General features: G+C 43.4%; 1 protein-coding gene across 1 annotated transcript; it reads right to left on the reverse strand.

The window, feature by feature from the left end:
* Nucleotides 1–11,577: 11,577 nt before the first annotated feature.
* Nucleotides 11,578–27,419, reverse strand: LOC130121497 (guanine nucleotide-binding protein subunit alpha-14-like). Its single transcript, XM_056290315.1, has 7 exons — nucleotides 27,034–27,419; nucleotides 16,136–16,320; nucleotides 15,850–16,004; nucleotides 13,348–13,476; nucleotides 13,054–13,183; nucleotides 12,688–12,841; nucleotides 11,578–12,559 (listed from the first exon to the last, which is right to left on the reverse strand). The coding sequence occupies exons 1-7, from the start codon at nucleotides 27,152–27,154 to the stop codon at nucleotides 12,369–12,371; spliced, it is 1,065 nt and encodes a 354-aa protein (XP_056146290.1). The 5' UTR covers nucleotides 27,155–27,419; the 3' UTR covers nucleotides 11,578–12,368.
* Nucleotides 27,420–27,922: the final 503 nt, after the last annotated feature.

Here is a 27,922-nt window from a genome sequence, read left to right on the forward strand (position 1 = left end):
CCTCTTTGCTCCCAGGCTCACGGTAGAGATCCTCAGCTTGCAAAACAGCTCACAGCTTCCACCATTTTGTGGTCACATGACCTGTGCTATTACCAAATAAGGGCAATCACCTGCTTTAACAGCTCGGCACAGCAACCCCCTTTGGCAGTGTAAAATGAATGAGAATTAAGTGTGTGTTTGTCATTATTCTCCAATCAAGGGGGGATAAACCTTTTGTGTGCACCACTACGTTTTTTTTTAAACTACCCAGGGGCAGTGTGTGCCGCTGTTTTTTTTTTTTTTTGTATGTGAGTAGATTTACGAGCCTGGCCTGACTGTTCCATCTATCCAGATGTTTTTATTAGGCTTGATGCCAAAAATGACCATAACACACAGAAGAGTCTTCCTATCATGAGGAAAGATGTGCACATTGTACAAAATACTAGAGAAAATAAATTAATAAACAAACAAACAAACAACTCAATAAACCTATAAAAACAAAGAGCCGAGAATCCTCCCCCTAGACAAATCCCGGACGAGCCCCCAATTGTTACGTTCCCGTTAAAGGTCCAGGGGATGAGGGGAGGTAACAAAGAAAATAAAAGTGTCCCAGGGGGAATAAGAAAGGTGGGAAGCGTAACCAGGTGTAAAAAAAAACAAAAAACAGATTTATTAACAAAAATTAACCCTAAGTCAAAATATAGAATAAAAAGGGCAACTAAAGACACTGGCTCTTAACTAACCGGGCTTGGATAACAAAACAAGAAAGAAACAAAGAAACAAGAACACTAACACAGGTTTCACCCTCCTTCTCAAGGAGTATAGTAGAGTACTGACACAAGAGCTCGCTCTCTGGCTGACAACAATGGCCCACTGGCTGTCTCTCTCTCACTCTGGCCGGCAGCCAGATGATAATAAATCCGTTTGTTTTTACATCTGGTTCTGCCTCCCACTTTTCTTATTTCCCCGGGACACTTTGATTTTCTTTGTTACTTCCCCTTATCCCCTGGACCTTTAACGGGGAACGTAAAACTGACACAACCACTAACCCTATAATAATAATAATAATAATAATACATTCAATGACACCTTACATAACACAGTTAAGAAAAAAACAAAGACAAGCAGCATTGTATCAGACAGCATAAAATCAAAACAAAGCAGGGTAGACAATAAAAAAGTTAATACAACAGATAAGTATAAAATCATCATCTGCACAAAACTCAATCAGCCGTGTATCAGACTCAATATGCCAGTTTGAAAAGGTACGTTTTGAGATGGGATTTGAAGGTTGAAAGAGAGTCAGTGTTGTGAATGTCTTGTGGGAGAGAGGTCCATAGGCGGGGGGCAGAATGACTGAAGGCTCTAGCCCCCATGGTAGTCAAGCGGACCAATGGTGTAGTGAGCTGGAGAGCAGAAGAGGTTCTGAGAGTGCAGGAGGGCGTGCGGATATGAAGGAGTTCAGAAAGATATGAAGGAGCTACGTTATTAAGGGCCTTAAAGGTGAGGAGCAGGATCTTGAAGTCAATACAGTATTTAACAGGGAGCCAGTGGTGTTGCTGATGAACAGGAGTGATGTGATCTATGGAAGGAGTTCTGGTAATGATATGGGCAGCTGAATTCTGGACCAGTTGAAGTTTATGAATACACTTGAGGGGAAGACCAAAGAGGATAGAATATATATATATATATATAAAACTTTGTTAAAAGAAACATGCAACAGTAGGGATAGTGCTCAGCAATTAAGGAGCAAAATAATCCAGTTAGTCAAGTAATAAAACAGCTGTTTTATTGACAGCTGATGATCGCTTACAGCATGAAATGGGCTTGTACTGTCTCATAAAGAATTTACTTGATTCACTGGATTATATATAGCAGCTGATGAGTGTGCAACGGACGAAACAGGCCTGTACTGCTATGTATTAAAACTTTTTCCTGCATCTGTATATATATTAATACAGATACAGGAAAAAAAAGTTTTAATACATTGCAGTACAGGCCTGTTTCGTGCGTCGCGCACTCGTCAGCTGCTAATGTGGTTCAACAAAGAAACATACAGTTTATGTTGCCCAGCGTCACACCCCTAATTTCGGTTGGACAGCAACCAATCAGGTGAGGAAACATTTAAACTATAACAACCAATGGGGTCGGTGTAGATAACCTTGTAGCGTTATGTTTGTACTGACCTGCATTCCATACTTACAGAGTAGTCATGTCATCATGCAGCCTGGTGGTGGCATTATACACACAGCTACATGCCTGTACACTGTACCTGAGTTCCCCTGCGATGATTATTAAATGTTAAGCCTAGACGCTAACACTGCCTCCATGCGAGTCATTCTACAGTAGGTATTTATGATGCACAGCAATGCATATACACTCACTGGCCACTTTATTGGGTACACCTTGCTAGTACCGGGTTGGACCCCCTTTTGCCTTCAGAACTGCCTTAATCCTTCGTGGCATAGATTCAACAAGGTACTGGAAACATTCCTCAGAGAGTTTGGTCCATATTGACATGATAGCATCACGCAGTTGCGGCAGATTTGTCAGCTGCAGATCCATGATGCAAATCTCCCGGTCCACCACATCCCAAAGGTGCTCTATTGGATTGACATCTGGTGACTGTGGAGGCCATTTGAGTACAGTGAACTCATTGTCATGTTCAAGAAACCAGTCTGACATTATTCGAGCTTTATGACATGGCGCGTTATCCTGCTGGAAGTAGCCATCAGAAGATGGGAACACTGTGGTCATAAAGGGATGGACATGGTCAGCAACAATACTCAGCTAGGCTGTGGCGTTGACACAATGCTCAATTGGTACTAAGGGGCCCAAAGTGTGCCAAGAAAATATCCCCCACACCATTACACCACCACCACCAGCCTGAACCGTTGATACAAGGCAGGATGGATCCATGCTTTCATGTTGTTGACGCCAAATTCTGACCCTACCATCCGAATGTCGCAGCAGAAATCGAGACTCATCAGACCAGGCAACGTTTTTCCAATCTTCTATTGTCCAATTTTTGTGAGCCTGTGCGAATTGTAGCCTCAGTTTCCTGTTCTTAGCTGACAGGAGTGGCACCCGGTGTGGTCTGCTGCTGCTGTAGCCCATCTGCCTCAAGGTTCGATGTGTTGTGCGTTCAGAGATGCTCTTCTGCATACCTCGGTTGTAATGAGTGGTTATTTGAGTTAATGTTGCCTTTCTATCAGCTCGAACCAGTCTGGCCATTCTCCTCTGACCTCTGGCATCAACAAGGCATTTTCGCCCACAGAACTGCCGCTCACTGGATATTTTCTCTTTTTCGGACAATTCTCTGTAAACCCTAGAGATGGTTGTGCGTGAAAATCCCAGTAGATCAGCAGTTTCTGAAATACTCAGACCAGCCCGTCTGGCACCAACAACCATGCCACGTTCAAAGTCACTTAAATCACCTTTCTTCCCCATTCTGATGCTCGGTTTGAACTGCAGCAGATCATCTTGACCATGTCTACATGCCTAAATGCATTGAGTTGCTGCCATGTGATTGGCTGACTAGAAATTTGCGTTAACGAGCAGTTGGACAGGTGTGCCTAATAAAGTGGCCGGTGAGTGTATATGGTTGTAATGTTTTCTACCCCACCATTGGTTGCTGTGCATATATATACAGGGGTTAAAGTGGGATTTGGTAAGTGGGGGATCTCTGTATTAGAGAGGTGGGCAAAAGTGCGGGAGTGATAGTCGGCCTCAATACTGCGTCTCAAATCAGGAAATTAACCCTACGAGCACATGCACACACACACACACACACACTACATGCTCAATAAATCACTGGCTACATGTTCAATTTAAAAATTGAAATGCATTTTAATCAGTCTTTTGTATTAGTTGAAAGTGCCACTGAACAGACTTCATGAATTTACTAATAGTCATCACAACATTTAATGTTCCAATTCCAATCATAATATAAAACAAACCAGTTTTTCAGCAATAAAAATTGAATGCTGAAACAAAACAGCCCCTTCCTACCTGTCTCCACCCTTCCATCCCAGCCCCTACCTGTCTCCACCCTTCCATCCATCCCAGCCCCTACCTACTGTCTCCACCCTTCCATCCATCCCAGCCCCTACCTACTGTCTCCACCCTTCCATCCATCCCAGCCCCTACCTACTGTCTCCTCCCTTCCATCCATCCCAGCCCCTACCTACTGTCTCCACCCTTCCATCCATCCCAGCCCCTACCTACTGTCTCCACCCTTCCATCCATCCCATATTGCATGGCCAGAGCTAAGGTTGGACAAACATAACTAGCTAGCTACTGGTAACGTTACCGGACGCTACCGATAGTTAGCTTGCCTAGCAGCATTCAAACAACTAGCCAGCAATGTCAGCAACTAGCTAGCAACGTTACCGGGTGGAAGATAGCTAGTTAGCTAGCTAGCTAACGTTACGTTCGCTAACGTTAGTTGCTTGAATGAAAACCACAGCAGAGCTAGACAAAACTATTGGAAATACTATTGGAAATACACTGAAGATACTCACTCTTTATGCCCCCCAATCCAAGATAATAGTGCAGGTAGCAGGTTGACGCTCTCTCGAGTCTTGTCTGCCTGGTGCGGTGAACTGACCCTGACCCGTGAGTGTGAAGCCAGTCTCTTTTGATGTCAAGTCTGGTGAAGCCATACAGCAGGCAGGTGCGGGTCACGTGAGGACGCGATATCATTCAAACTTTTAGAAAAAGTAAAGTAGTATAAAAATAGGAGAACGACTTTATTTGTGATTTATTTTGTAATGCTTGTGAATTGGCTGCATCATGTTTTTTGTTTTAAATTTTACTGTGACAAAAAGGTTGAAATTACTCCTGTCTACAGAGTGCCGGATCTCAGCTCCAGTTGACTTGGGGGAGGAGGGGAAGTGCCGGTGTCGGGATCCGGGTAGCTCCGGCCCACGTTAATCACTGTATATATATATATATATACATACATACACACGCACACACACACACACACACACACAACGCACACACACACACACACACACATATATATATATATATATATATTTCTAAACTTTGTCAAAAGAAAAACTCAACTGTAGGAAAAGTGCTCAACAAATAAGCAAAATAATCCAGTGATTCAAGTAAATCCTTTAAAAGACAGTACAAGCCTGTTTCATGCCATAAGCAATCATCAGCTGTGCTTATGGCATGACACAGGCTTATGTACCGTGGACATTTAAACGTCTAAAATAAGTGGTTGGCTGAAAACACTTAACTGTGGCCATGAACAAGATAAAGACAACAATGACTAGAAGACGTTTCCTTCCTAGGGGCTGTACTGTTCTCCGAGTCTTGTGAACGTGTACTTTAGTAGGTACTTACCACCGCTGTAATCTCAGGGCCACCAGTGGGGACAGGAAGATAAAGTCATTTGTCAGTCCTCCACACATTGTTAGCGACCTCTTAGTACAAAGGTTACTAGAACAGCATGCCAATCAGCCCAGTCACACCCAAGTCCCAAGCAAAGAAAAAATAGAGAACTCAAATTGCCAGTGGTTAATCATTAGCATGCAAACCTTGTTGTTCTATTTGATGTATCATAAAATCTATCTATCTATCTATCTACCCAAAATCATATCACTGGATATAATATCGGTGATGGATCATTAAAAGAGATTCTCTTTCATTGATTCTTAAACTATATCAGAAGCTCATTTGTCTTATTGCGTTGTTCATGTTTGGTTTTTACAATACTACACTGTAAGAAAACAGAATAGAATACAGTCCGACACAATTTGGCAAGTCATCTTGAATATTGCACTGTAAAAAATAATCTGCCGGTTTAATTTTTAAAAAAAAGTAAGGCTACATAGGTTGCCTTACTTTTTTTTAAAATGAAACCGGCAGATTATTCTTTACAGAGTGGTCATGTTTTATTCTAATATCTCACATAGGCACAAATAAGAAACACAAAGAGCCAGGCACACACACACACACACACACACACACACACACACACACGCTTCTAAACAGACCAGACCTGGGTTACATCACACACACACACACACACACACACACACACACACACACACACACACACACACACACACACACACACACACACACACACGCTTCTAAACAGACCAGACCTGGGTTACATCACACACACACACACACACACACACACACACACACACACACACACACACACACACACACACACACGCCTGCATATTCCATAGAGAGGTTAAAAGTTGTTGATTTGTTTTTATTTATGTTTTGAATCAAATGAAAGTTCATTTAACATGGCTGGTATGACACATTTCTTGTTGCATATAGTATTGTACATTACTTCTGTCAACATAGAGGCCTTTTAAGGAAAGCGATTACCTGCATTGTTTTATCTTCATGACACATACCGGATGACAAGGCCGTAAAGCAGGCTTGGCCACATTTTACTGTAAAAGAGCTCCTCTAACCAGTTTGGCATCGATGTCTAGATACGCATGTTACAGTTACAGACACAAAACATGATTCAGTGAACAAGTCAAACCACTGCAGCTGAAGCTTTGTATTATCCCACAGTAGCTAATGGGGGAATGGTTTTAAGCATGTCTGGAATTATTTGCATGATCATTAAAAACAGTAGCACATACTTTATGCGTTAATGATTTGCCATTATTTGTTTTACCGTCACCGACCATGAGGAAAGGGTGAACCGTCAGTAAAACGCTGGTAAAAGTGCTATAATATGACAGTGCAACGGGCAATCCGGCTCATGAGAGCAAAATCATCTCAGTGTCTCACAACCAGGGTTCGAACTACATAGGGGCTTTCAGGGGAGCCCCCTTTTTTTTTTCTTTTTGGCTTGCTACTACAGGTGTCACATGCATGCGCATGCATGGAGGTGCGCGTTCTGCAGGATTGCTGCGAAAAACATTGTTCTGTTACTACGTACAGTTAATACTGTCCATAACATTTCACTTCATACCACGCAAAGAGAGGGGGGAAACAACTCACCGCTGCAATGCTTTTGAGCAAAAATAAAATAAAATAAAATCAAAAATAAATTTAAAAAAATCCAGTGAATCAGCCAGGGGCGCTTCTAAACAGACCAGACCTGGCTTGCGTCACATGACAACATCGGAAGATGCCCACAACCTCAACTGTTGGTCTTACACAAAACATAGGCTGGCAAAACAACAGCCATAATCCAAACACAACAGGGAAATGCCTATTGCATAGTAAAACACCATGATACAGTAACAATCACACTTTTGTTCAACACCTTGCAAAAATAGAATTGAAACACCACAGGCCTAAATAAAATGACAGTCAATACCACATGAAATACAGCATACAGGATGTATACACATACTACACATTACCTTTAATATAGGCTAGCCTACCCTTTTTTCTTTGCTGGATTTTTTTTCCGTTTTTCTCCCCAACTGTACTTGGCCAACTACCCCACTCTTCCAAGCCGTCCTGGTTGCTGCTTCACCCCCTCTGCTGATCTGGGGAGGGCTGCAGACTACCACATGCCTCCTCTAATACATGTGGAGTTGCCACCCAGCAAACAAAAAAAACGTCCCCAGCATGTCCCCCTAAAGGTCCTCTCCGAACATCTGGTAAATGCCATTGTGGAGGGTTTTCATTACGTCACAGGGACGTTATTGCGAGAAGTTCAAAGAGCATCCCACAACGTCCCTGTAATGTCCTTGGGACGTCCTGCAATACAATGACGTCTGGAGGACTTTCACCTAACGTCCCTGTAATGTCACCAAGACGTTACGGGGACGTCCTGCAATAACGTCCCCGGGACGTCATGGGGACTTTCCCCTAACGTCCCTGTAATGTCCTCGGTATGTCCCACAATAACGTCGCAGTGACGTCTAGAGGACTTCGTTGTGAATGGAGGATTTTCGTTTTGAAATGAGAAAACCAAAATTGGGAAAGGAGTTGTTTCCCAACTGTTATTTAGAAATAGGGCACAAAAAAAAAAGGAAAATGAAAAAGCGACCCATAATCTGATTTTCTTTTATGTGCTTATAAATGGAAATTGGGATTTTTTTGTGAAGAGGTGTTACGCCGAGTTCTACCTGTCGCCGAGAATTGCGTACACCTCGCGGGAGCATGCACAGCTAAAGGGAAAACTACCAGATATTCTAACGATTTTTAAGGCAAAGTACTGTTTAAAAACGGTATAATATTTGTCAGGTTCACCCATGTTGATATGAAATCTGAAGTCTAAAGTATTTGAGCATTTAGAGTCATCAATGTTTTATTGTTGGACTCGGTAGTAGTAGCATTCCTTGATGCAATTGGTCCGAAACTTACAAGGTTTCCTTGATTTATGTCTTAATATTTCTTAGGATGTACTCCTCGGTGTTCTTTGTCGATGTGTTTTTAAGGATAGGATTTCAGATAATAAAATGAGGTTTTTAAATGCGGAGAATTCAATGTGGGGTTTCATAGTCACTCTGTCAAACTCGGTCAAATAAAGTATGTGCTGATAAAACCATTTCATCCCTATCAAACTTTGATTTGAAATGTTATTACTGAGTGTTATGAGGTGAAACTGCCCATTGGGGCATCAAAGGGCTCAGCCTTGGCAAAGGCCTAGTTTCAGAGAGCCCTTTGGAGGCCCAGTACATGAAACAAAAGTTACAGTGCCTTGCAAAAATAATCAACCCCCTTGACAGTCGTCACTAATTTCTGGATAATAAAAGATACCCACACATCTGTTCCTGAACAATATTATTTTTGTGAACCCATAAGCTCTAACAGCATGTTCCCAACACCAAAATAAGTTCTGTTTCACTGACTTTTGTAAATAAATTAAAAACTAAAATATAGTGCTTCCATAAATATTCCACCCCCACATATCAATACGTTGTAGAGTACCTTTTTGCTGCAATACCAGCCATGATTCTCTTGGGGTAGTATGTACAAGCTTTTAACTTTCTTCTGGAGTAATTTTTGCCCATTTTTCCTGGCAGAATTTGTACAGGTCTTGCAGGTTGGTGGGATGGTGCCTCTGGATTGCGATTTTCAGTCTTTCCCACAGATTTTCAATGGGGTTGAGGTCCAGACTTTGATTTGGCCACTCCAAAACATTCACCTTTTTGTTTCCATTGTTGCCTTAGCCTTGGGCTTAGGATCATTGTCCTGCTGGAAGGTGACCCTTCTCCCAAGCTTTAGTTTTATGGCAGACTGCAAAAGGTTTTCTTCCAGTATTTCCCTGTATTTAGCTCCATCCATTCTTCCCTAAATTTGAACAAGCGTTCCAATGCCTGCAGATGAAAAGCAACTCCATAGCATTATGCTGCCGCCGCCATGCTTCACTGTAGGGAGGGTGTTTTTTTAGGGCATGAGCTGTGTTAGGTTTGGCCACACATAAAGCTTTGAGTTTTGGCCAAAAAGCTGAACTTTCGTCTCATCTGACCACAAAACCTTTACCCACATCCTAACTGGGTCTCTCTCATGCTTGGTAGCAAACTCCAAGCATGTTTTTACATGCATAGTTTTGAGCAACGGCTTCTTTCCTGCCACCCTCCCATACAGGCCAGAGTTATGGAGAGCCCATGGTATGGTTGACTCATGCACATTTACTTCAGTTTCAGCCACTGACCTCTGGAGCTCCTTCTAAGTGATTGCAGGATCATCTGTGGCTTTCCTCACCAGCCCATGTCTTGCTTGGACTCTTAGATTTGAGGGACGGCCTGTTCGACAAAACGTCTGGGTGGTGTGATACAGCTTCCACTTTCTAACAATGCACCAACAGTGTTCTGTGGGAAATCCAAACACTTGGATATTGTTTCATATCCCTTTCCCGCCTTCTGCATTTTAATCCCCTTGTCTCTTACTTCAGTATTATGCTCCTTTGTCTTCATTTTCTGATGGAGTTCACACCCGGCTAATGAACTTTACACAGAGGGTTTTTTTAGACCCATAAACGTGACTGCTACTTTCATATCTTACAGGTGCACACTAATTATGTCCAATTGTGCTAACTTGAGTTTGTTTTAGGAATAAATTGTCATTTGTGTAAACTTGGAGCTTTCAGAGCACAAGGGGTTGAATACTTATTCAAGCACTATATTTTAGTTTTTAATATTTATTAATAAAAAGTCGGCGAAAAATAATTTATTTTGCCTTTGAGAACATGCTGTTAGAGCATGGGTTCACAAAAATAATATTGTTCAGGAACAGATGTGAGAGTATCTTTTATAATCCAGAAATGAGTGATGACTGGCAAGGGGGTTGAATACTTTTGCAAGGCACTGTATTTTGCTTGTTTTTAAAATAAGTTACCTTTACATATTGCAATCATGCTGACTATCCAGGATATTACTACAGGTACGGTGTCTGAATTGCTTGGGTTAGGTTAAGGTCTGAAAAGAAATATTTCATCAGCTTCAATAAGCTTCGAGGTTGGCCAATAATTACTAGTTTTGTTGTAAATTAGTCAAAAATTATTACCTTAAATCAAATAAAGTCTGTTAACTCCCTAAAAAAAATTGTGAATTTCATAAATTTAGCAATGACCTAAGTTAAAATAATAGTGGCTGCATTAGTCAGCAGCAAGAATGAGTTCTGCCGAATAATACCTGCACCCTTAGCACTCAGTAATGACACTTCAAATCAGTCGATGGGAATAAAATGTCAGCACATACTTTATTTGACTTTGACAGTGAATTTGAAACCCCGCATTCATTTTTCCGCATCTAAAAACATTTTAGTATAACGAAAATCCTATGCTTAAAATCATATCGACAAAGCGCATCGAACAGTTCGCCCTTAGGAATATTGAGATATCAGTCAAGGAAACCTTGTAAATTTCAGACCAGTGGTATTGTAGCGAATTAAGGGGAGCAGCCGCCACAGCCAGGACGTGAACCAATATCTCCTGCACCACAGGCAACAACGTTAACCAGTCGACTAAAGGGTCCGTCCCGTTAGCCAAGGACTAATGTGTCTACTTATTCGTGCACGTTACACTAGCCCCCTCCTTCGGGAAGCGCGTCCCCGCGCTTCAGCATATCAACTCCCTCACACCTCTGGGCGCACGCGCTTCCGGTGACCTCACAGTCTCACCATCCTACTTCTGACACCAATGTAGCGAATTTGGGGGGGCATCTCGGCTTGACCGTCACAACCGGGACGTGAACTCGGATTTCCTGCACCGCGGGCGACAACGTTAACGAGTCGACTAAAGGGTCCGACCCGTCAGCCAAGGGCTAACGTGTCTACTTATTCGCGCAGGTTACAGTATCAAGGAATGCTACTACTACCGAGTCTAATAAAACATTGATGACTCTAAGGTTCAAAAACTATCGACTTGAGATCACTTATCTCCATTGATGAACCTGACGAAGATGATATAATTTTTTAACAGTACTTTGCCTTGAAAATCGTTACAATGTCGGGCAAACTTCCATCATCCTCATAATTGTGGACATAACTTAATATGTGCAACTTGAAACTTTTTACCCGTTTGCTGGTAGGTGCAGGTGAAAGTGTGATGACAATTCTGTGGAAGTCGTTGACATTTATCCGTGGTAAATCTTGCGTGCATCACGAAAAATATGCCGTCGTCAACAGCACGCACCAACAAACAGGAAACTGGTATCACCGGTGCAGTAGAAACCGGAAGTCAGTGGACTATAGTAATGCGCAGAGCCAGAACTTGACATTATACCTCTTCACAACAAACAAACAAAAAAATCAGCTCAAAATTGAGAAAGATTTCCACACACGTATTTTAATTCCCAATTTCCGTTTATAAACACATAAAAGAAAATCAGATGACGGGTCGCTTTTTCGTTTTCTGTTTTGTTTCCCTATTCCTAAATAGTGGTCGGAAAACAGCTTGGTGGTCGGAAAACAGCTTGGTTTTCTCATTTCAAAACAAAAATCTGTTGGCCGCCAAGTACACGAAGCTTAAATAGGATTAGGGACAGTTTTCACAAACGCACAGCTCAAGCAAGTAATTCCTTGATTCTTACCTTAAATCAGAAGCGAACACGGAACAGCCTGTCAGCGAGCCAAACTCGGAGGAAGTTCAAGTGGCGCAGTAATACGCGATTATTTGAGTGCGCCGCCACGCACAGATGGCCACAGCAGGAATAGACACAGCATTATGTTTATTATAGCGGCGACAAAGGTTCGGAAATTGGAATGTAATGAGAGAATAAACACAACAGTTGCATATTTAGCTATTAGTATTAATTTCAGGAACCTTGCTGTAAATTTTAAAAAAATCTATAACATGTGACACGAAAATGGACGACGTTTCAGAGCTCCCCCTAGACTTCTCAGAGTAGGCTTTCGGGGAGGCTCATGGCCTTTTCAAGGGAGCCGAGCTCCCCTTAGCTCCCCCCGTAATTCGAACCCAGCCAACCCTTTTATTCCAGATTGAATTTCTCGAGATTCTCTCTAAAAAGCGTGTCTTTGACAGCTTTGAAGACAAATCGAATGTTTTCAGTGTCGGTGGCACAGGTAAAGTGTTTGTAAAGAGGTCTCTGACGACCAATATGCTGATCCTCGTACATCTTTAAGATGAACTTCTTTGCCGCCTCGGCATCTCTCTGAGGCCCTGTGTGAGATCAAGTCAGAGTGTCAGCAAATTACAAACATTAAAGATCACTTAAAATTCAAGCTGTTAGTAAGCAGACATGCCATATTAACACAAGCAGATCACAAAGAGATACATTTTTGTGTTACCTTTATATGCTGGAAAGTAGTCTGCTAGGTGGGAATTAGTAATTTTCTCCTCTAGCAGGTCTGTTTTGTTAAGGAAGAGGATGATTGAAGACTCTTGAAACCAGGGGTAGGTGACAATGGTCCTGAACAAGGCTTTGCTCTCTTCCAATCGATTCTGTAAGGAGAGAAATTAGAATCCAACTTGGACAAAACCATTGGTCCCATTTGACAAGTTTAACATCAGTTGTCATTGAAGTCTGAGTTCAATGACAACTTATGTCTGAATCAACGAGAAATATCAATAGAAATGGTAGCTAAGTGACAGGACGAAGACCTACTCATGTTATAATTGTGAAGAACTAGAAAATGAAGACTTTGGTCCCTTACATCATTCTCACTTTCATATAGGACTTGGTCATACTCGCTGAGTGCTGCCAGGAATATGATAGAAGTGACCTTCTCAAAGCAATGGATCCACTTCCTCCTCTCTGAACGCTGACCACCAACATCCACCATCCTAGACCGAATGACCAGGTGATGATTCACAAAATAATTAATTTTCCTTTTGAATCATTTATGTTGATCCGATCTGCAAAACCCTCTATTATTTTTCATTATTACTCCAAATTCATAGTCCTTGTTTTCTGATACGTCTCCTGGCCAAGTAGTGAAATAGTCTACCTGAATACAACAGTCCTAAGGTCAAAGAGATACTCTATGATGCCTGTGGTGGGTACTCTGACCCTCAAGATGTCCTGCAGGGTAGGGATGTAGAAGGGGGCTGCGATTCTGTCCAAGTCACTCAGGTAACTGCAAAATAAGCACAAATAGACCTAATTTATTACCCTGACTGTCACAGTGATGGGCAACATGATCCAGAAAGGGCCGGTGTGGGTGCAGGTCTTTGTTCCAACCAAGCCATTACACACCTGAGTCTACAAATCAAGGTCCTTAGTGTTGTATACTCTTACCTTTACTTGAGTATAACTTCTAATGAAGAGGCATGAGACGGAGGAGTATTTCATGTGGGCAGATGTAGTCTTGTCAGAACCCTGGGATCAGCATAACCATAACACACAAGGTACACAAGGGAAGTATGACGGTATCTTAGAAGGGACAAGCTTAGATGGCCAATACATAACACTTAGCAAAGACTATTGGTTGACTAATAGAATCAGGTGTGCAACTGCTTGGTTGGAACAAAGACCTGCACCCACACGGGCCCTTTCTGGATCATGTTATCCATCCCTGCCTGACATATCAACTTTAAGTGTGCACTTTCGTTTATGAAACCTGGACTGGTAGGAACATCAAAAGAAAACTCAAAAGAGAAACAATCAGGATTTTGTCAACTTTATCTCTATGTTGTGCAGATAACACTCCATAAGCAACTATAATACTAAGCGGTCCTCTGTCTGTCTTTGAATTAATGCATTGGGAGATTTTTACCATTTTACTTTTCACCGCGCTCTACACCATTTTGCATGTATTACAGCCTGAGCAAATGTTTCTACTACTCATGCATGGCATGGGGAATAGCGTGGGAATAGTGTGATCGTGAGCCTCCCACGCGCTGCGTCCCCCTGGTGAAACTGCTCACTGTCAGGTGAAAAGAAGAAGTGGCTGGAGACTCCACATGTATCGGAGGAGACATGTGGTAGTCTGCAGCCCCCCGGATCGGCAGAGGGGGCGGATAGAGCAGCGAGTGGGGCAGCTCGGAGGAGTGGGGTGATTGGCCGGACAATTGTGGGCGGAAAAAAGAGGGAAAAATCCCGAAAAATCAACAGTTCATAAATAATGTGCAGTAACTACGGTGTTATGGTGTGTTTGCTTCAGCAAATTTGCGGTAGGCAGTGTAATGTCACATAACCCCTCTAATTTGTTGGCCTTCATAGCGAATTCTGTGGGTGCCCCCACAGTCGTATAAGAAAACGTGGCTAACAACACAACGCACAGCTATATAATGTAGCATTGTTATTCACATATTCTTATGCATGGCAGCCAATCAGGAAGCAAGTCTTCACATTCATTAATTGAACACCAGTGACACTGCCGATGAAAACAACTTCTACGGCATTTGAGAGACACAGTAGAGTAATATTATAGCTCCTGATGGAGTGTTACCCCTAAATTAATACTTTTTTTTTTCTTTTTTGTTAAACAGAAACACTCTGCGGTAGGGGAAGTGCTCAACAAATAAGGAGCAAAATAATCCAGTGAGTCAAGTACATTCTTTATGAGACAGTACAATTCTGTTTTATGCTCTAAGCAATCATCCGCTGTCAACAGCTGATGATTGCTTATGGCATTAAACAGGCTTGTACTGTCACACACACACACACACACACACACACACACACACACACACATATGTATATAGTGTGCATATATATAGTATATATAGTGTGTATGTATATATATACATACACACATATATATATAGTATATATAAATTGTGTGTGTATGTGTGTATATATATATGTATATATTGTAGCGAATTCGGGAGGCAACCACAGGAACTGCCGCGGCCGGGATGCGAACCCGTGTCGCCCGCACCGCGGGAGACATCGCTAACCGCTCGACTAAAGGGTCCGATCCGTGAGCCAGCGGCCAGCGTGTCTTCTTATCCGTGCACGTTACACTATCCACCTCCTTCGGGAAGCGCGTCCCCGCGCTTAAGCATATCAGTTCCTTCACGTTTCAGGGCGCCTACGCTTCCGATGGCCTTACAGTCGCTCCATCCCACTTCTGACACCAGTGTAGCGAATTCGGGAGGCAACCACAGGAACTGCCGCGGCCGGGAAGCGAACCCGTGTCGCCCGCACCGCGGGAGACATCGCTAACCGCTCGACTAAAGGGTCCGACCCGCGAGCCAGCGGCCAGCGTGTCTTCTTATCCGTGCACGTTACTATATATATATATATATATATATATATATATATATATATATATATATATATATATATATATATATATATATATATATACACACACATACACACACACACACACACACGTATACACACATTTAAACGTTAGTTGTATGAGTGTGAATATACACCCATGATTTCAGTGCAGAATTTGGCAGTTGACTGACACCTAATCAGACACAACAAAAGCTTTGTTTCATAAGAGGAACCTCGTGTTCATGTGAAGTGATTCATGTGACACATCAACACTCACTATTTAGCTGAGTCAGACAGATGGAATTCCCTTCTGCGGTCATAGCACCTTTGAACGCCATGGTCGTTCCACACATTCTTAATGGCATCCACCTGCCAGTTTTCGAAAGTACACAGCTGGTCTGCCTCCGCTTGGATCAGTTTTTCTGCATGGCTCTGTCACGTACAAAATACTCATTTAAAACCGTTTCTGAAACCATCTTCCCCACTATTAATTGACATACAGACTTTGAAGAGTATTGAAGAGTATCTTTGAAGAGTATCTTAATAAGTGCATGGTGCCTTACAATGTTTTTGTCATCTATGTAGTCAATGCGTAGGACCTTCATAGCACGGATCAATGCCTGGATAGCTGTGACAATGTTTTGAAACACCAGCTTGGTGAAACCTTTCCTGTCAGCTTCGCTGTATCCAGCACCGTGGATGATCCTCATCTGTTTGATGAAAGTGCTCTTCCCACTTTCACCAGTCCCTGGGCAAATGAGATGAATGAGAGCGAGGGATGAAAACTGGAATAAGATCAAAGCAATGCCAGAAATAGGACATCTGTGACATGCACACACACAAAAAAAAATCATCTAAGCATCAATCAGTTGCAGCTAAACAGGCTTTCAGCACAACAAAAAAGGCTGGAGTCTTAAAGGGACAGTTCACCCCAAAATCAACCCACCACTGCAGAAGGAAGGCCCCAAGTATCATGGAGGACACCATCCACCCGGCACATGGTCTGTGCTCACTCCTTGCCTCGGGACAACGTTTACAGAGCATCAGAGCTTGGACCAGCCGCCTCCAAGACAGTTTTTACCCTCAGGCGGTCAGAATAATGAACAGTAGCCTCCTTACATAACTTCAGTGATTTATTATTGTGCGGTATTTCTGATTTCTTATTCATTGTCTTGTTATTATTATTTCTTTATATATCGTTTTTAGGGCTGAGAGAGCTAGTGCATATGCATTTCATTGCATTTGAAGGTACAAGGTACTTTTCATATGTGTATGATAATAAAGTAAAACTTGAACTTGAACCTCAGAAATACATGGTTTTTATTCTTCCCTGTAGTGCTATCCAGATCGTTTTGGTGTGAGTTGCCCAGTGCTCGAATTACAGTGCGATGACCGGTGCCCCCCCCCTTCCCCTCCAAAAAAATAACAAGAATTTGAAAAATTGTGTGGACAGACATGTCATATATAACAATAACATATAGCACATATGCCATTATTGTGATAATAATAATAATAATAGAAAAAAGGTTGCAGCTTCTTATGAATATAACAGAATAGAAACGTATTAGCCATTTCATTCAAGGTAATTAGAATTTTTCTTTTCACATATCTCTCCTAGATTCACACACACATAGACCCACTGCATATGTATTTCTAAAATCCTACATAATTTTTTCAAAACTTGCCCCGAGTTTTGCAGATATAGGCCGTAGAGATGTCTGCCTTCTCTCGGATACAATAGAACTGGATGGCACTCGGCTTGTGTTGTTAAAAGTGCCATCAAAATACATTCGAAAATCTCAACAGCGACGTCTCTTTCTAGAAATCATGAACCGGTTACTCAAGATGATCCACAGATCTTGTTGTGAGCAGTTTCATGTGTGTAGTTCGGTCTAATAAAATAGTTTCTACCTGAAACTACTCACAACAAGGCCTGTGGATTATCTTGAGTAATCAGGTCATGCTTTCTGGAAAGAGACATTGCTGTTGAGTTTTTCAAAAGCATTATTTTGGCGCTTTGAGCAACACAAGCCGACTGCCATCCATTTCCATTGTACTCGAGAGGAGGCAGACATCCCTACGGCTGATATCTCCAAAACTCACACCAAAATGATGTGGATGGATAAATAGCACTACAGGTAAGAGGGAAAAAATGTATTTCTTTATTTTGAGGTGAACTGTCCCTTTAACAGTACAAGAATATCCAGAAGTGAATGATTCACTGTTTAAATGAACCATGAATGACTGCTGGGATAGGCTCCAGCATCCCGGCGACCCTGAGAGCAGGATACTTTCAGATAATGGATGGATGGATGGATAGATGGATGTTGTTGTATTGTGATCATTATAAAATAAGTTAACACTAATTAGGATAATGGTAATATAGCCATACTCCCGCTAGGGGTAGCTGTTTGCTAGAAGATGCAGTTTTCGGGAGTTTCTTCGTTGTGGGGCTCTCTCTATTTCGTTTTGTCTCCGTGTGTGTGTGTGTGTGTGTGTGTGTGTGTGTGTGTGTGTGTGTGTGTGTGTGTGTGTGTGTGTGTGTGTGTGTGTGTGTGTGTGTGTGTGTGTGTGTGTGTGTGTGTGTGTGTGTGTGTGTGGTAAACTCCTTCACTCCTACAAGATAGTCGGCTTAAGCCTCTGTGTAAAAGTATTGCTTTTGCCTGGCCTAGCTAAAGTTGATCTTGGAACGTGAAGTTGCTGAGTGGTCCTTTTCAGAAGTAGAAGTCACCACATACATTTCACGACGACGTTGTCGCCGTTTTTGCTGTTAGCTTGAGCTAGTCTACAGTGTGCTAGCTAGCTAGGCGGCTAGGAGCCACGCGCCGGTTCATCGGAGCCTCGCGATTAAATGGCTAGGTTTGGGACTCGATGCATTTGTGGAGGGCAACGAGGACTGGACGGAATATGAGGAAAGGTTGGGACACTTTTTTCTTGCTAATGAAATTACTGAGGAAGCTAAGCAGTGCTCTATTCTCCTGTGTGTGTGTGTGGGGGGGGGGGCAAAGACTTACAAGCTGACACACCGCGGAAACCGGGGGAAATTCCATACAATGAACTGGTGAAGCTCGTGGGGAACCACCACAATCCAAAGCCTTCTGTGACAGTCCAACAGTTGAAGTCAGAAAGCCAGGTCCGTCTATAGCAACTTTGTAGCCAAGCTGAGGCAACTGTTAGAGCATTGTGATTTCGGGGCAGTGTTGGATGACATGCTCCGTGATATATTGGTATGTGGTATTAATAATGACGCCATACAACGCCGCCTGCTGGGGAAACCCCACCGTTGACGTTCAAGAAAGCCCTTGAAATTTCCTAAGGTATGGAGATGGCTGCCAATAATGCCAAAGATATCCAGAAGGGAAATGGGGGGGGGGGGTCGCAGACGGCGACAATGCACCAGGTAAGGAGAGAGACTGGTAAACATTTGAAACAGGTGGAATGTTTTTAGTGTGGAGAGAGACACAATGCAAATGATTGCAAATTCAAAGACACCGTCTGCCTTGCTTGTAGCAAAAAAGGACACTTAGCTAAAAAGTGCAGGAGTTCAAAGGGCAAGGGTAAGCCTGGGCAGGGAAAAGTTTATCAGGCTCAGGCAGCTACATGCGACCTAGAAGAAGAGGCAGCATGTGCCTACAACATGTTTGGAGTGGAAACAGATGAGGAGCCACCTGAACCCCATTATGCCACAGTCACTGTCACGGGGAAGGACATTAAGTTTGAGATTGATTCAGGGGCCACTGCATCGGTCATCAGTGAGGAGACCTACAGGAGAACGTGGGGGTCTAACCTGCCTCCCGTCAGCCTGTCAAAGCTCAAACTCAGGACCTATATGGGGCAGTCCATATCTCATTTAGGGGTGCTTTATGTGGACATTTCAGCTGAGGGTCAGAAGGCAAATGCCAGGATGGTGATAGCTAAGGGCAGCGGGCCGAGTCTTTTGGGCTGCGATTGGGTTCACAAAATCTGACTCAGCTGGCATGAAATTAAGTATGCATACATGACAGAGGACATTCGGAAGCTGTACAGTGACATTTTCAGGGATGAGCTGGGCACACTGAAGGGCATAACACTGAAACTCAATGTCAAAACCTGTGGCCACACCATGGTTTTTCAAGCCCAGGTTGGTGCCCTATACCATGAAAGGCAAAGTTGATGAGGAGCTTGAACGTTTACAGAGTCAGGGCATCCATCATTCAGCCCGTCCAGATTTCAAGGTGGGAAACTCCTATTGTTCCAGTTTTGAAGGAAGACAAAATGGCAAGGATATGTGGGGACTGAAAGCTTACAGTGAATCAGGTCTCTAAACTGGAGGAGTACCCATTGCCATAGGTGGATGACCTGTTTGCAACCATGTCAGGGGGTAAGCTATTCACAAAGCTGGACATGAGCCACACTTACCAACAGCTGCTGCTCGACAAAGATTCCAAAGAGTACGTCACAATCAACACTCACAAGGGATTGTTCAAATGCAATCACCTGGTGTTTGGGGTGGAGTCAAGACCCACCATTTTCCAAAGGACAATGGACACTTTGTTACAGGGGATTCTGCACATAGCAGTGTATCTTGATGATATGTTGATCATGGGGGCCACAAAGGAGGAGCATCTGGCAAACATAAAACAGGTGCTGAAAAGGCTCTCAGACACAGGGCTGCGATTGAAATGCAGAAAGTGTGTGTTCCTCGTACCAGGTGTGACCTGCCTAGGACACAAGATCACAGCTGAGGGGCTCTGCCCAGTGGAAGACAAAGTGAGAGCTATCAAAAAGAATCCAAGCCCCAGGAGCGTCCATGAACTCATATAATCATTAGGCCTTGTGATTTAATATGGAAAGCTCCTTCCTGACCTCTCAAAGGTTTTGGCCCCACTGTACAAGCTGCCTCACAATGACACTGAGTGGCAGTGGGGTGAAGAGCAGGAGGAAGCTTTCAAGGAAGGGAAAGACCTCCTCCACTCAGCGAAACTGCTTGTTCACTATGATCCAGACAAGGAGATTACCCTTTCATGTGATCACAGCCATACATAGTCGGGGCATTCCTCTCACAAGTAATCGAGGACTGTTCAGAGAAGCCTATCTGTTTTGCTTCATGTACCCTAACGGCAGCTGAGAAAGGATATTCACAGTTAAACAAAGGTCTGGGTATTGTTTTTGCTGTCAAACACTTTCATCAGTACCTCTATGGACGTGCATTCACAGTTTAAATGGACCATAAACCCCTGATGAGCCTGTTCAGTGAGACCAGATGTATCCCACCACTAGCCTCAGCCAGGATACAGCGTTGGGCTCTCACACTGTCAGCCTACCAGTACACTATAGTGTAAAGAATGGGTAAGGATAATGCAAACGCTGATGCACTGAGTCAACTGCCTTTACCTGAGACACCTGCTACTACATAGTATGTGTCACCAGAGACTGTGTTTTTATTGGAGAGGCTGTCAGAGACACCTGTAAAGGCAACCCAGATCAAACAGTGGACGGAGAGAGACCCAGTTCTGTCCCAAGTCAAGATTTTCCCTTTACAAGGTTGGCCCAGTGCTGTGGAAGGAGAGGAACTGAGGCCTTATGCTAAACGCAAGACAGAACTGAGTCTTCAGGATGGCTGCATCTTTTGGGGTTTGAGGGTCATCGTACATCCCCCTGGCTGTTCACAGATTGTGGAGAAAGTACATGAGACTTATCCAAGTGTGTCTCGGATGAAAAGCCTTGCGAGATCCTACGTCTGGTGGCCAAGAATGGCCCATGATCTGGAGAACAAGGCAAAATCATGCACACAGTGTCAGACCAATCAGAACATGGCACCACAAGCTCCTTTGCACCCATGGGAATAGCCAAACCGCCTCTGGTCTAGGCATTATTTGGATTTTGCTGGCCCCTTTATGGTGCAAATGTTTCTTGTAATGGTAGATGCACACTCCAAATGGACAGAAGCCCACATCATGAGCAACATCACAGCCCACACAACCATGAACAAACTCAGGCAAGTGTTTGCAGTCCATGGATTGCCTGACACTCTGGTCACTGATAACAGCCCAATGTTCACCAGTAAGCTGTTCAGTGAATTCATGCAACAGAATGGCATTGATCACATTCGGTCAGCTCCTTTCCACCTAGCCTGAAATGGTTTGGCTAAACCTGAAGCGGATGACAGGGGACTCTTAGCACATGGCTTTCACATTTTCTACAACTGCATGCACTTCAGCAGAGATGCTGATGGGACATAGGCCCAAGTGGAAATTGGACCTGCTGCACCTGAACATGAAGGCAAAAGTGGAGAGAAAACAGGAAAAGCAGAAGGAGGGACATGATCACCGTGCACGAGAGAGACAGTTAAAACTGGATGACAGTGTCTATGTGAGAATCTTCAGCAGTAATAACAACCAGCAATGGCAACCTGGGGTTATTCTTAGGCAGAGTGGTCCAGTCTCCTATGTTGTTAAGCTGACTGATGGACGTGTTTTCCGCAGACATCAGCACCATGTGTGCATGCGTCATGATACAGGCTCAGAGACAGTTTCCACCGAGTTGCCAGTGGTGAGACAGACTATTGTGGGGGCAGGTCCACCAGTGACTATGCCGGGGAGAGAGACAGGCAGAGATGTTAGTGTCCCCTGAAGAGGATAGAAAGGCTCACACTGACACACAGACCCCTCTCATATCCCCAACACCAGATCCACCCAAAAAAATCCTGAAAAGGTGCTTGTGTTGTTAAACTGCTGCGGAGACACTAGTATACGTTTTAGGTGCACACAGGCCAAAGACACCACTGTTACTGTTTTCCGAGTTTATTTACATTTGGGGAACATGGTAATTTAAAGGAGGAGAAGTGTTGTAACGTGATCATTATAAAATAAGTTAATACTAATTAGGATAATGGTGATATAGCCATACTCCCGCTAGGCATAGCTGTTTGTTAGTTGGGAGTTTCTGGTTGTGGGGTTCTCTTTATTTCGTTTTGTCTCCGGGTGTGTGTGTGGTAAGCTCCTTCGCCCCTACACGATAGTCAGGGTAAGCCTCTGTGTTGTTTTTGCCCGGCCTAGATAAAGTTGATCTTGGAGCATGAAGCTGTCGAGTGGTCCTTTTTAGAAGCAGATGTTACCACAGATGTATTTCTATATTTGTTTTGATTTTATATGCATGTGTGTCATTCTTCATGCTTAATTAGCTGAATTCTCCAGACTATTTCACCCAGTTTTGACAATTAAACATCACTAGTAATTCCCAAGTGCTGTTAAATTTTTTCATGATAGTAGTTTCCTTCCGTCCTGGCTATGACGTTTAACTGCAACCGTCGGGTCGTCGGCGACTAAACCGGCACCCCCACTTCAACACTTGGGCTATTGTGAGGAGAGTGTGTGGACACCAAGCAGGACTAAAATCAAAATTTGTCAAAGGGCGGATGAGTTCCTCTGTGAACCAACGGGCATCTATACCCGGAGAGGAGATAGTGACCACTAGGTACTCCCTCTACTGAAACACAATGATGACTCAACCAAACTCAACCACCATACCGGATCAGTTGAGGCCCGGGTTAACAACAGCTATGTCCTTCACCAACCTTCCTTGGGGTGAAATCGAAAAATATGTTACTGAGGAAGAAAAAAGGCAAACTACAAAGCTAAAGCTACAGACATCTGAGTTCACCACAGGGAACATTGAACATACCTGGAAAATTACAAGAACTCTGCCACGAAATGGAAAGGTACAATTGGAATGTATTAGGCATCGCAGAGATGAGATGGAAAGACATAGGAGAGAATGTCACTGACAAAGGTCATAAGGTCTGACACAGTGGTAACAGTCTCCAACTTGTCCGAGGTGTTGGATTTATGGTGCACAAAGACACAGTCAATTCAGTACTAGAATGCTGACCAATCTCAGATAGGTCAACCTTGCAACATCACTGTTATCCAAGTTTATGTACCTATGACAGACCACAACGACGAGGAGATTGAAGAGTTATACGAAGAAATTAAAAATTGGATCAAGAAAAAAAAACAAATAAAGATATTTTGATTGTGCAGGGTGATTGGTATGTCAAAAGTAGGGCCTGAGACACACATGAACTGGAGAGGAAACGCGCGAACAACAACTGGTTCTGGCAAACATGCTCCACTCTCAAATTAACTCTTGGAAAACTACATGGCACTCACTGGACGGCATAAACCACAGCAAAATAGGCTACATACTAATGTCGAAAAGGTTTCAATCAAGCATTGTAAGAAATAAAACAAGATCATTTCCTGGAGCTGATATATGAAGCGACCATGTGATGATGACCGTCAACATAAAGCTGAAAAAGCAGAAAAGAGAACAGAATGGTAGAATCAAATATGACCTTGAAAAACTAGAAGATGAAAATGTTAGAGACGAATTCCAAGCCAGAATTGGAGGACGTTGGAGGACAATGTTAAAGAAGTGACCAAAAAGTTTTCGGAGGCGGGAAGGGTTGCGATGGATAGGGAACGGTGAAAGAGACTTGTGGAGGCATCAGCTGTGCTCCTACGACCTCCATAGGTTACAGAACTGATGATGACGATGATGAGTTTCCTTCCGCTAAGAGGTTGTAACCCGTGTGCTCTGCCAAGTCAACCAAATATCTGTTTTCCTGTGTGTCATTTCTTGTTGCTTAGCATGTCTTGTTATTGTAGCGTGTTCAGGTTCATCAGGGGGGTATAAGTGTTAGTTGTACATAGTTGGGGGAAATGTTTTGCTGTTCTGGGGGTGCGGGGGGGTACACTGTTGCTGGGTCAAGGGTTAGTGTGTCGGGTCTTTGAAGAGTGAGACGACCTGTGAGTCAGATTTTTTTTCCCGGGGGAGAGATTTTTTCCCCCTTTATCTCCCCAGTTGTACCCGGCCAATTACCCCACTCTTCCATTCCATGAAGTAATGGAACACCTCTTTCTGTAAGTAAAATACAACACAGATTAACACACTCAGTTACTACCTACCTCCCTATCTCTATAGGTATTTACTGACATATTTGGACAGATGTTGAGATAGTATAAAGTTGGAGGAAATATTTTTTTCCCCTTTTTCTCTACTCAATTGTATCCCCAATCTTCTGAGCCGTCCCGGTCACTGTTCCACCCCCTCTACCGATCCGGGGAGGGCTGCAGACTACCACATGCCTCCTCCAATACATGTGAAGTCGCCAGCCGCTTCTTTTCACCTGACCATGGGGCTTATCGCCAAGGGGATGTAGCGCATGGGAGGATCACGCTATCCCCCCCCCCCGAACAGGCTCCCCGACAGACCAGAGGAGGCAGTAGTGTAGCGACCAGGGACCAGGACACATACCCACATCCGGCTTCCGACCCGCAGACAAAGCCAATTGTGTCTGTAGGGACTCCCATCCAAGTCGGAGGTAACACGGGGATTCGAACCAGCGATCCCTGTGTTGGTAAGCAACAGAACAGACCACTACGCTACCTGCTGTGGCTGACAACAGCCATGAATAAAGCAACACTCACTTGTAAGTTTTGAAGTGTTTTTTTTAATAGCGGTGGAAGCTACAGTATAAAACACATGTTAGTAAACCAAGTATATTATAAAAACAATACATTGAATTATGCATGTATCAAAGTAGATAATGCTGATTAGATCAGCATTCAAATGGCATCAAGTGGCATCAGTAATTAGGGGGGATTTCCCGTAAAGGAGACGTGGGACAAACGTTTCCACAAAGTCAAGGTGTTCATTAACAACAACGTGTGGGGTTAGAGCAGCAACATAATGAGTCAGCGCCAGGCCCCGATCCAAGATGGTCAAAGTGGGCCCCGGCCTGCCCATCACAACCAGACTTAAGATAACGTCATGTCAGTAGCGAGCGAAAGACGTGAAAGTACGCAGCTTTAAAACGGCCTGCAACAGCTAAATGAAAGGCACAGTTGACGCCTAAATGAAATGATTACTAGGAAAACAGACCGCTGGGCTACAGAAGGTGAGTCATAACCGCAAGGCCAAGCTAGTGATAGACTAGCCTACTTAACAACATCTGATGTCCGCGCACCTTAACAGATGAAAACATAATCAGTGACAGTGCACCTGCACATAGACAACATTACTCATCTCTGCATAGGCCTTATGAACACAACACACAAGCGTGTAGGTTGATTGTTAGTAAAATAAATAATTAGTAGCTTGTACTTACATCATAGGCACACTCTCTGGGCTTTTTGCTGTGTGAAGTTGTCTATTCTAGTAGTATGCATGTCCATAATTACGTGAGGGCACACTGCACATTTTTGGGCACTGTAGACACGGTGCTCAAGATCTTAGTGGCGAGGTAAAGAGGGGTCGGCGCGTGAGGGCCCTAAACTGTTGTGGGTCCCCATGCAGCTGCATTGCCTGCATATATGGTAGTTTCGCCTGTGTGTTGAAGAGTAAATGATCAAGACACTGAATCCATACCAGCTCACATTTATGTAAGTGCTAAAGGCCTAAAAATATGTACTTTTACACTGACCTTTACAGGAGGATATTGTCCCTCAATAGACGCCTCTAACTTAAGCAGATGTTTAAAGTAATGCTGACCTTTCAGCAAAGCCCTGCTTGTCTGATGTGCTATTCTCGACATAACCAACAGCCAACTTTTTATAGTAAGTGCGTGGTAAAACAGACTGGCCGGTAAATACACAGGAATATCAAGGCCACGACTTGGGCTATCGCAGTTATAAGAGACTGGTACCCAGAACATTGCCAAATGCTGACGTTTCCGTTTATGATACTATGGCGTGAATAGTTTTTTTCCCCTAAATTCCTTTACACCTCTAGTTGCTGGTTTGGCTTGCCTCTTTAGCTGCTAACATATCCATTCTTCCTATCAGCACGCCATTAAACCCCTATAATGTAAAGTATACTACATACTTAGGTGTGATCATTACTGCTGACATTTAATCATAAGTAGAATACCATGACTTTACACGAGTTTTTGTGACCCATGTCTTAACGGGGGGGGGGGGGGTTAATGAAAAAACAAATGCGTGAAGGTCTATTCTTATCTACTTGGAAAAAACTACCATTACAGTGATTTAAAGTGAGGTAGCCTACGCTGGCGTGGATTACAGGGAATAAAGTCAGTGGTTATCGAGCAACTTCCTTTATAGCGCCCGTCAAATATGTGAAGAATGCGCGCGGTTATTACATGAAGGCCAGCAGCCACCTCCAGAGCTGGGACCTGTCAGTCAAGGACTCTCGAGATCCGTGGTAAAAGATTACACCAGCAAGCAGCCATTGGTCTCAGAGACGAGCGCGGAGCCGCCGGATATAGTTCCCTCTTTTAGGGTATAAAGTCATAAAGTGACATGAAAATGATTTATATGCAGCTGACGTACATATCCTGGTGTGAAAACAAACCCCAGGTCCGCGAACGGACCTTTTTTTTTCTTTCGATAACTCGATGATTTTGCATTACACTGGGTGACAACTTGGCATCCCCCTCCACACAAACACACAAACTCACCTAAAAGAAGCAACTTCAGTTCCCGATGTGACTTCTTTTTATCACGCTGCAGTTGTCTCTCTATTTCCACGTGTATCCGATGCCTTTCTAGTTCCTCGGCAGACAGGCAACACTCATCCATTTTAGACACGTTGCTGACCAAGTTTGTTTTTGTTTTTTTTCTTCTTCTTCTTCTTCCCCTTTTTAAGGGTGGCACTCGCGAGTACAGGTCAATAATGAAACGGAAGGATCATTTCGACCGGACCTCTTCGAGGGGTTGGGTAAAAAAAAAGAAGAAAAAAAAGAAAAGCTCATGTCCCGGAACAGGTGGGTTGGCAGCTTTTAGTTTTCATTCTTCCTCATTCACGAGCTCGGGTACACCTGACATTCCTCTGTGCGGGAGGGAGCAGGCGATTACATCTGCTGGCGAACAGACGTGCAGTTTCTGCGGGACTGAATGGGCCGGGTATCCGTTTACAGGACCGGACTCAGTTGGGAAAGCCCTCCTATTTACGCTACGTATTGCAGACAGGAGGGTTAAGACTGGAGGCCAGATTCAACGGGTCAAACAGCCCCGTTTTAACGGCGCTATATGTGTAATGATCAACAGGTTGATAACAGGGGGAAAATGAGAGTTAGTCACGAGTTATATACACAGTGAACCCTACTGAGAACCGCTTTTACTTTACTTCATGGTAATAATCCCTTTATACTGTAGCAGACAGACAGACAGACAGACACAGACAGACAGATGTATGGATAGACAAACACATAGACAGACAGACAGTCAAACAGACAGACAGATAGATAGATGGATAGATAGATAGATAGATAGATAGATAGATAGATAGATAGATAGATAGATAGATAGATAGATAGATAGATAGATAGATAGATAGATAGATAGATA

This window comes from Lampris incognitus, chromosome 12, assembly GCF_029633865.1.
Source record: "Lampris incognitus isolate fLamInc1 chromosome 12, fLamInc1.hap2, whole genome shotgun sequence".
Lineage (NCBI taxonomy): Eukaryota > Metazoa > Chordata > Actinopteri > Lampriformes > Lampridae > Lampris > Lampris incognitus.